Raw genomic sequence first — 10,761 nt, 5'->3', positions numbered from 1 at the left:
GAGAAGTTCTGTGCCTGTAGGAGGAGGGGTTAGAGGGGGGTTCCAGGATCTGGGGAGAAGGGAGAGGTAGGAAGGATTGGAAGTTCCTGAATCTGGGAGATAGAATCCAGGATCAAAGACGAGAGGATGTGAATCGTGGTGGGGTGTTTTCTTTTTTTTTTTGCGGGGGGGGGGGGGGGAGGAGGGGAGGGGAGGAGGAGGGAGGTGTCCCTATTGTGCTCTAGTCTGGATCTTCCTTTCATCCTTTCATCCCTTCTCCAACATCTCACCCACTCTGGCATAGAGACAGATGCTTACCCAGCGCCAGTCTCTCACATATAAAAACATTGCCTCCCTCCCCCACAGACACATGGACCCCAGCTGATTCTCTCTTATGCCCCGGCAATCATCCACTCAGTTTCTCCTAACCTTCCCAAAATGATCCCCTTTTCTCTGTCTGCTCCAGTCTCACCCCCTTCCCTCCAGCTCCCTGCACACTGCCTGGGAAAGGAGTTGCTGGATCAGAGAGCAGAGAGCTGTTCTGTGCTGACATTCAGCACAGCTAGAGGACAGAAAATCTTCAGCCAGCCTCCTGCCCCCTCAGATTTTTGCTTCCATAAACGCAAGGCCAGAGTTCCTATTGACAAATCCAGGCCTGATCATGGTATAATATCAGAAAATTATTATAATTTGCACTACAATACATGCTGCATCTGTATTACAAGTGTCTGTAGCTGCTTCATATTCTTAGCGAATACTATGATTGTTATGCAGCTGATTTTGAGAAAGACCTGAATGACTGAAATATGAGATCTCAACTCCAGGATTTAAATTACAGGGGTAGGTGTGACTAATTGCAGTTACTCCCTGCGCAGAAATGCTGCCTGATGCAAGTCATTCCAGCCCAAACAGGAGCAGCTCTCACCTGGAGACAGTCCACTTCTAGTTCTGAGAGCTCCTAGGTGCCACATTGCTTCAAGCATGAGCAGAGCAGTGCTGGGGTCTTGCTCGGCAAACAGCTACACAGAGGAAAAGCGCAATGCCTGAATCTTCACAATGGAAAGAGTTAGCAAGGTGCTATCCAGGACTGTCTTCATATTGCTCTTCTTCACTTATGCTCCTGCTGTGCTGACAGGTACTTTATTATTACTAAAAGAGATCCTTGTAGAGGAAAAGTGTACTAGAAGGATACAGTCACTGCCAGTGTCTAAAAACCTATGAGACTAGCAAGTAAATTTTAAAAGGAGCATGAGTGCACCCATAAATGTAGGTATTGGGCATGTGAGCAAAAAATATGCTCAATTTTATATTGTGTGTGCAAGTACACGCGTCTCATTTAAAAAAATCCCTACTGTGCTTATGTATGGAGCCTTTACGTGCGTACTCAACAAGTGATATGTGTGAGAGACACTCTTTCAAAGAGACAATCTGACACGCTATATATCTCCCACTGTAAGAGGGGCACTTTCAACTCAGATTGGGGTGGTTTTTTTTTGGGGGGGGGGGGCAGTTTTACAAGGCTCTACAGACCCTTGCACCCTAGGCAGCCCTGTGTATAAGAGCAGTAAATGCTGAATTGTTTTCAGTCGCTTTCTTATACTATTACATGCTTGAAGTAGTCCTTGGCTTCTGATTGACTGACAGTGAGTTTCTGTTTCTCTCTGGATACATTTGTTTTTTTTGGATCTTAAGATGTCAATAGTAGTTTCATCACAATGACTTCATCAGCCTTTTTAATTTAAGACCTTTGACTTCTGACTGGCCTGTAATACTTTCCTCAGACACTGTTAAGTCTCAGTAAAGCTCTTTTAACAGCGTTGACTCAATTCTACACAAAACCTCTCCCCCTCCTCCCCACCAAAATACTTATACCTCCTATAGGCATTGCTTTCCTGCCCTCCCCCACCCCCACCCCCACCAAGCCATTACTTCCCTAAGGGGGTAATACTTCCCCCCAGATACACTGGCATCTCTGTGACATTATCTCTCCCACCTGGAGACACTGCTGCCTCTCAGTGACAAAACTTCACAGAAAGATTGTTTTCTTGTTGATGAGGTGTATTTATTATCAGTCTCACAATCCAGATACTGACTTTTGCTTCAATGAATGGCAGGATTTATTGCCCATCAAGTGTTTTATTAGTGCAGCCTTCCTTGCAGCCATAATGACTTTTTGGGTCAGGAAATCTGATTTTCTTAGTCAAAAGAATTCAATAAGTCTGTTTCAAAAGGGTAGTTTGAAAATGTAATAAATAAATAAAAATTAGCATTTATTACCTCATTCATATAGGTTCTGAGGTGCTGTTGCTTGTTTCATATGCATTATAATAACATAATAAATTAGAGTAGATAAAGACTAAAATAGTCCATCCAGTCTGCCCAGCAAGATGTTTTGGGTTATAACTGCTGCTCCATGCAGGCCATCCCCTTGCCAGAGCACTTCTTCCAGTATCATCAACTTGTGAGTTTTCTCTTAGCAAAAGGTGAACCTAAAACCTTGAGAATTCAGATTCAAGAAACTTTATTGGCATGGATGGCTTAACCATTAGGCAGAATGGGCGATAGCTAGACTGCAAGCTTCTATAGGTGGCAAGAGCAGCTGCAGTGAGAGCAAAACAATATGTGTACAGACAGATGTGCAGGAGATTTTCTCCTCAAATCTCTCAATCAAGTGTAAAGGGCAAGACAGAGAAGATGGGATTCTGAAGGTGAGTGAATGTTACATACAAGGTGTCCATGAGAGCATTGTTTTGACTTCCTAGACCATGGTATGGGATTCCAAGGACAGCTGAGCATCACTAGTAACAGAACCCACATGGAAGGGATGATACTGGACCCGGTGCTTGCAAATGGGAGCAGAGTTTCCAATGTCATAGTGGATGATAATCTGGGAGCCACTGATTATCAGATGGTGTGGTTCAATATTGGGGTGCAGGTGAGGATAGTTCTTTCTATAGCAAGGGTCCTAGACTTCAGGAAAACTAACTTTCTTAAAATGGGGAAGTATGCCAAGGAGTCATGCTGGATGGAAAAAACTAGGGGAAGTAGTAAAGCCATGGGCAAAAATAAAAGCAGATATTGTAAAGACAGCTCACTTTTTTTGTCAGAAAATGAAATAAAGGTAACAGGAAAAGAGCTCACTATGGTTTTCTAAAGAAGTAGCTGAAAAGGTAAGAAAAAAAAAGATTAGCATTCATAAGCTAAAAGAGATCACAGAAAGAGAAAGATAGGCAACAATATCTGGAAAAGCTAAGAGAAGCTGGAAAAGTAGGAGATCGAAGATGCAAATAGAAGAAAAATATAGCAAATATGGAAAAATAGGGGAACAAGACTTCCACTACATCAGAAATCCTGCCCCCATTGGTAAGCTCCAAGTCTAGTATTGTCCTCTCCCATGTGAGTTGTTTCTAATTGATGGAACAGCTATCCTTGCAGAGGATCCTGGATCTCTTTACTTCTAGAAGACAACACAGCTGAATTGCCCCAATCTACATGCAGCAGAATGAAATCACATAGCAATAGTACCTCCTCTTTCATAGTAACTTTGTAAATATCCTCCATTAAATCACTTTTTTTTCTTTTGCCTGTGAAGGGTGTCTGTAAATCACACCAGTATAGATGGATGTTTTTATTCCCTCTTTCCAGATTTACCCACAGAATCGTCTCCTTATTTTGTAAAACCCTGCAGTTCTGTTGCTTTAATTTTTTTTTTTTATAAATATAGTGCCATTTCTATTTCCTTTTTTCTTTCCCGTCCTTTCTGAATAGGTTGTAGCCCAGAATAATTATATCCAGTTATGGTTTTCTATGTATCACATCTCTGTGACAGTCACTTCATCCAAGTCAGCCTCTTCCTTGACTGCCTCTAGATCAGGAACTTAATTTCCCATACTATAGGTTTTAGTATACACAGCTCTGCAAATGTTGCTCTTTTCTTCCATTTCTATGCAAGTATTTAATGGTTTACTTACCTAGGTTTGCCCGGTAAGTAATCCATTCTTTTCTGGAAGACACTTTGCTCCTTCTTCGATAGGTGGATATCATCTCTGCTCAGCAGTCCTTAGAAAGCCATGCCATGGTCCAGGAAGCCAAAACACTCTTGTGGACTTTTAGCTGCATAAAGGGTGAGCATTGCAATTTTCAGACTACCTTTTACCTAAGTAAATGACCTATGAAAATTGGCCTTAAAAAAGGAGCAATTTTCATAATAGCTGTTTTGCTTGTAGTCCTGCAGGTACATGTTACTCATTGGATTCCAAGCTCATTTTCAAAGGAAACCCCATGCAGGGTTTCCAATTGAAAATTGGTGAGGACAAAAACAGTAAACAAATTCAAAAAGGTATGGTATAAACACTGGTATAAACTAAAGGCTAGAGCATGGAAATAAAGAAAAGTTATGGGGGTAACCTGCATGGAGTGGGAGTTACTACCCTTAACCAATTAGCTTTCATGATTTTGATACAATTGTAACCGCTCTCCTCTTCAGTGGTGGGGGTAAAAGAGGAATTGGATTCATATAACAACCAACACTGGGCCCTGACTTTTATGGTCTAGGGTACTGATACACAGACATTAGGGAAAAAGTGCAGAATTGCTTCTACATCCAAGACCAAAAGCAAAGCACATTCAAGCAGCATTGTCTAAATTATCAAGGCTGCTCACCCTGTAGAAATGTTGCTAGTAGTATTACTACCCTTAACATGAGGCTTGGAGGTAACCTACATGGAGCAGCAGTTACTGTCAGGATTTCTGGACTGTGAAGACAAAAATGGTGAAAGATTTCAAAAGGGTATGGGATAAACACTGTGGATCCCTAAAGGCAAGGGGGAGGGGAATGAAGTAAGAGGCATGGGGGTAACTTGCTGGTCTGGTGGATACTACCCTTAATAAATAAGCCTTCGTATTGTTGATGCAACTCCATCATTGCTCGCTGCTTCAATGACAGGGAGAAAAGAGGAAAAGAGGAATTGGATTTAGACAACAACCAACATTGAACTGTACAGTCTGGAAAAACAAATAAGCATGGGGGTAATTTGATGTGGCGGTTACTACCCTTAACAAAAAAGCCTGATACTACACTTCTGATGCAACTCCAATATTGCTCTCTGCTTCTGTGGAAGGAGGAGTTAGCAATCTGTTATGGAGCAAGGCTGAGCCTGAGTAATGGGTCCAAGGACAGGACACAGATACAGACAAGCAGGAACTGGACAGGGACTAGAACTAGGTACAGGTTGAGGTAAAATAATACATTGGCAAAATGGGGCATGAATACAACGGCTAGAAGTGGGCAGGACAGGACTAGACAAGGGCTATACAAGACAACACAGAACAAAGAATACAAAGGCCTGAAGGCAGTGATATAGAAGGCCCATAGGCCAATAAACAAGGAGAGGCTTGAGGTGGCCACAGAGCCAGAAGCAAGGTAAGGTCAGGCTTGAAGGCCACAGGGCAAGGCAAGAAGTAAGAGCAGGCCCAGAGGCCACAGGGCAGGGTGTAAAATAGCAGAAGGTCTGAGGATCATAGGGCAAGGAGGCCCAGAGACCACAAGGCAAGGCAAGGAACAGCGGCCAGGTCAAAGACTGGGTGGACCGTTTCGCCTTATTCTGCCATCATTTCCATGTTTCTATGTAATAAAATACTACTTCTGGCATCTAAGATGAAAAATTCCATAAGAACATAAGACATGCCATGCTGGGTTGGACAAAGGTCTATCGAGCCCAGCATTCTGTTGTACCCCACCCACTTTCTTATACATTTCAATCATATCCCCTCAGTCATCTCTTTTCCAAGCTAAAGAGTCCTAATATGTTTAGTCTTTCTCCATAAAGGAGTTTTTCTATCCTCTTTATCATTTTTGTTGCCCTTCTCAGTACCTTTTCTAAGTCTTTTGGGCCAGATTTTAAAAGCCCTACGTGCACTGGGCCTATTTTAAAAAGGCCCAGCGATGCACATAAAACCCTGGGACGCATGTAAGTCCTGGGGCTTTACTAAAGGCGTGGTCTGGGGGCTGGGCGGGGGTGGGGCCAGAGGCCTTCGACACAGCGGCCATTGCTGCTGTGTCGGAGGATTGCGTGCTGGCAGGGGGGTTAGAGTAGGGCTGGGTGGTGGGGGGGGGGGAAGGTAAGGTGAAAGGGGGAGAAGTTCAGGCTAGGGGGAACAGGGGAAGGCAGCACGGCTCGGCATGCACAAAGTGCTCAATTGTGCACCCTCTTGTGCGTGCCGACCTCTGATTTTATAACTTGCGTGTGCAAGTTATAAAATTGGGTGTACATGTGTACCCGCTGACTAGCGCACGCACATGTATGCCCACGCGCATCCTTTTAAAATCTACCCCAATATATCTTTCTTAGTTGGGGTGACCAGAACTGCACACAATACTCAAGGTGAGGTCACACCTCAGATATATTCAAAGGCATTATGATATTCCCATTTTTTCATTCTATTCCTTTCCAAACAATTCCTATTTGCCTTTTTGACTGCTGCCCCACACTGAACCTAAGATTTCAAGGTATTGTCCACAATGGTGTCTCCTAACATGGAACCCAGCGCCATGTACCTGTACCTGGGCTTATTCCTCCCTACATGCATTATTTTGCATTTGTCTACATTAAATTGTATCTGCCAATTAGAAACCAAGTCTCCTAGTCTCTCAAGTTCCTTTTGCAGTTCTTCACAATTCACTGCTGTTTTAATGACTCAAAACAATTTTGTGTCATCTTCATATTTGGTTACCTCACTCATCGTTCCTTTGTCCAGATCATTTTTAATATGCTAAATAGCACTGGTCCCACTATAGACCCCTGGGGCACTCCACTAATAATCTTTCTCCATTTGGAAAACTGACCATTTAGTCCTACTCTCTGTTTCCTGTCTTCCATTTATTGATCCACAACAGGACACTGCCTCCAATCCCATGATTTCCCAATTTTCTGAGGAGTCTTTCATAAGGAACTTTGTGAAATGCCTTCTAAAAATCCAAATACATTATATTAACAGTTCACCTTTATCCATATATTTATTTACACCCTCAAAAAAATCTAGTAAACTGGTAAGGTAAGACTTCCCTTTGCAAAAAACATGTTGATTCTTCCTGACTAAACTGTGTATATTCATGTGTTCAGTAATTTTGTTTTTAAGAATAGCTTCTACCATTTTGCCTAGCATCAATGTCAGGTTCACTGGTCTATAATTTCCTGGATCACCCCTAGAACCCTTTTAAAAAATTGCATTCACAGTGGCCACTCTCCAGTCTTCTGGTACCATGACTGTTTTAAATGATAGTGTTATGGATCTGCTCCTCCAGAGGGGAGGAGTTAGCAATCTGTTATGTGCGAGCTCCTCTGGAGGGAGGAGCTAGCACTCTGTTGTAGATCTGATGCCGGATGGGCGGAGACATCAGATAGGAGTTAGCAATCTGTTAAGGATCTGCTAGGGAGTTAGCATTCTTGTATGGCTAAACTCTTATGAAGGAGAGGAGTTAGCAATCTTGATAGGAAAGCTCTGTGTTAGAGCTAGGAGTAGCAATCTGTTGTGTACTAGCTCCAGAAGGAAGCAGAGTTAGCAAGCTGTTATGAATCTGTTGCTGAAGACTCCTGGTAGGAAAGGAATAGCCATCTGTTACCAGCGGAGTGCTTGGAGACGACACTCAACTGTAGAAGAATGTTTATAGGTGAATCCTTGGGCCGATGGCAGATGACTGCACCCCCAGGAGGATATCCTGAGAGGGACCACCGGTTAGGCTTGAGTATGGAGACAGACACAGAATTCTTTTATTAGACAGGTAGTAGAACCACCAGAGGTGACAGTAGTGAGATGCTACGCTGGCAGGACTGAAGTCCCTCAAGTACTGGAGCCACAATCCTAGGGTAGCTGAGCTGTAGAGAAACTATAGATAGTGAGTAGACAGGTATACTGTGTTCATAGCCAGAATTGGATGACATATCTCACATAAGGTCTTTAGAAAGCTCAGTGGCTGGAAAGGGTTAGGCCCTTGAGGAGCGAGTACCTGGTTCAAGGGAAAGCTCTGAGAGAGCGATGGTAACTCACAATTGTCTTTATCTGTGTTAGCTTCCAGGCAGTAGAGAATCTTCAGAGTGTTCAGGAACATGGGCCCTCGAGGAGCGAGTACCCGAGGAGTGGGTACCTCTGGTAAGTCCGAGGAGGCAGAGTAGCTTAGGTAACGAAACCCTTTGCTAACTCGATTCGTTAGCAATTTCTGAGACCTTTTATATTTGAAGCGGATGACGTCAGTTCAGGGGGATGCCCCCAAGGTTCGCGCCCTTGCTGGTACATCATTTGGAGCATGCGCATCCTACGTCATCAGGAACATGGCGGATCCACAGCATCGTGCCGCTCCGGGGATGCCGGAGGAAGACAGCAAGAAGACGCCGTGGCAGCAACCTGTCCGTCAGGCCCGGAGGGAGTCGCCACAGTGGTAAGGAGGGCGGAGTGAGGGTGTCGAGCAGCGACGGACGCTACAGATAAGTTGCAAATCAACAGAAACAAGTTTTCAATTTCATTTTTGAGTTCCTTCAGAACTTTGGAGTGAATAACATCTGGTCCTGGTGATTTATTATTCTTTAGTCTGTCAATCTGAGTTATTATGTCCTCCAGTTTTACAGTGATTCCATCTAGTTGCTCAGATTCATCACCATCAACAAATATTTCCGGTATAGGTATGATCCTGGCATCCTCCTCAGTAAAGACAGAAGCAAAGAATTAATTTAGTTTTTCTGCTATTTCCTTGTCCTTCCAGACCACCTCTTTTACTCCTCAATCATCTAGTGCCCCAACTGACCTTTTCGTAGTCTTTTTGCTTCAAATGTACTTGAAAAAATGTTACTTTTTTTTTTTTACCTCTATGGAAAGCTTCTTTTCAGATACTTTCTTGGCCTGCTTAATTTTTTACATCTAACTTGCCAGTGCTTATTTGAGTAATCTCCCTTTTTATAGTTAAATGCTACTGCAGTAATGCCCGGTACAATAGGTACCAATGTGCTGGGAGAGTTGAAAAGCTATTTAAGAATATTTCTTTGCAAGACATGGACATCAAGCAAAAAAGAGTGCCCAGAATTGGCACAGAGGAGAAGGCAGTATCAGTGAATGGCCTGAAAGATTGTCTTCAGATCACAGTTCTCAATGCTAAACTCAAGCAGCAAACACTGCAACTATCATGGCAGCGACTCAAAGTGCTGTCTGCATGCAGGTCTGAAACAGTGGTGGAAGACTTGTCATTATCTCTTGCTGACATAAGGCTATTACAGTGACAAGCTCCAGAGTTAGGTTCAATCATCTTTGTACTTGGATATTTTCAGAAACCTGACCTGAGTTAATAATCAGTTGGAAATAAAAAAGAAAATTACTGGCATCCACACAGACATCTTAGCATATTAACATTTTACTTGGCAGTGTAACCGGCAGGGATTTCCTGTGTTGCCCTGAGGTGACAGAGTTACATTTACAAGCACAAGTTATGCCCTGCTTGGAACAAGTATAACTTTGTGCACGTACAATTCAGCGGGTATCCAGGCAACTAGGGCAGGATTTTCAAAGTCATTTTATGTGCATAAGTTTACCTTGAAAATCTTTGGTAAAGTCTGCAGGTACATTGTACAATGTACCTGCAGACTTTATGAATATGCGGCTAGTTATAAAATTATCTTCCCTGTGTACAATTATTTTTATGTATTTCTAATTTCATGTATTTATGTATCTATTCATTTTTTTTGGTTATAACTTGCCTCGACCTAACACAGATGAGATGTGAACACCTCACATAGATGGGGGAAAAAATGATGCAGCTTCTCAGTTCATCCCACCCCACATATACATACATACACATCCCCATAACCACACCTGCCCACTTACAAAACACAGCCATACTCCCAAACCTCCCCACCCCATAATTTCTCTTATATACACAACCCTGCCTCACATACATACAAACGTAGACATCCCCACTCACACTTCCATACGCTTCCAATTTGCACACAATCTACACATGCACTCCTTCACAACCACATCTGCTGTCTACAATCACACCACCAAACCTCCAATAAAAACACACCCTAAAATCCCCATACATACAACCCCTCCACAAACCCATCCTACGCACGATACCCTACCCACCCAAAAACACATGCACTCCACACATCCATCCTTAAACACACATCTCCTCTACCCTCACCTACCCATCTATGTATATACACACATCCCCTCTCCTGTACACATGCACAGCCACATATACCCCTTCTACAAATTTATTGTGGGAAATATTCCCAAAGCTGTGTCTTTGCATGCTTTTACTACTTGTTTTATGCTGGTACTCACCTTGGGGGAAAGGGGATGTCAACAATCCGAACATGAGTTTATTTGGGTAAACACATTTCCCCATGTAAAATGCTTTGATAGTGGCCTCCTTTATTTCTATGTAGAATACTTATCTGTTTCTGTAAAGAATCCTCCAAATTCCTTTAGTCTGTTCTTAATTTATGTAAGCAATGTTACAGAGAGATCTGACCTCTGCCCTTGGAAGACTATATAAAAAAAGTATGCATTGGGGTGAAGGGTATAGTAGATGGGACCTTTACTGGCAAAGAGTAGTTCAGAACCAGTCTTAACTAGGATGCCAGTTGAGCTTCCCTCATCTAATTCTGTTAAACAAAAACTGAAAAACAAACAAATTTTTAAAGCTGGAAAATCTACAATACATAAAGGTGTGGCCTAATGGTTAAAGCAATAGGCTGAAAATCAGGGAAACAGGGTTCAAATCCCGTTTCTACC

The 10,761-nt window shown here is 42.8% G+C and overlaps 1 protein-coding gene across 2 annotated transcripts in view; it reads left to right on the top strand.

The window, feature by feature from the left end:
• The first annotated feature begins 899 nt into the window (after window positions 1-899).
• Window positions 900-10,761, top strand: part of IL20RB (interleukin 20 receptor subunit beta) — an 88,288-nt gene continuing 78,426 nt past the window's right edge. The window contains exon 1 of one of the 2 annotated variants that reach the window (XM_029617153.1): window positions 900-1,114. In XM_029617153.1, the coding sequence (XP_029473013.1) occupies window positions 1,036-1,114 (79 nt within the window). In that variant the 5' untranslated portion in view covers window positions 900-1,035. Of the gene's footprint in view, window positions 1,115-4,038; window positions 4,104-10,761 lie in introns of those variants that run through there. The other variant, XM_029617154.1, reaches the window with a different exon arrangement.

Source organism: Rhinatrema bivittatum, chromosome 9, assembly GCF_901001135.1.
Source record: "Rhinatrema bivittatum chromosome 9, aRhiBiv1.1, whole genome shotgun sequence".
Taxonomy (NCBI): Eukaryota; Metazoa; Chordata; class Amphibia; order Gymnophiona; family Rhinatrematidae; genus Rhinatrema; species Rhinatrema bivittatum.
The sequence above is the reverse complement of the archived record's forward strand: the minus strand, read 5'-3'. Positions and strand labels throughout refer to the sequence as shown.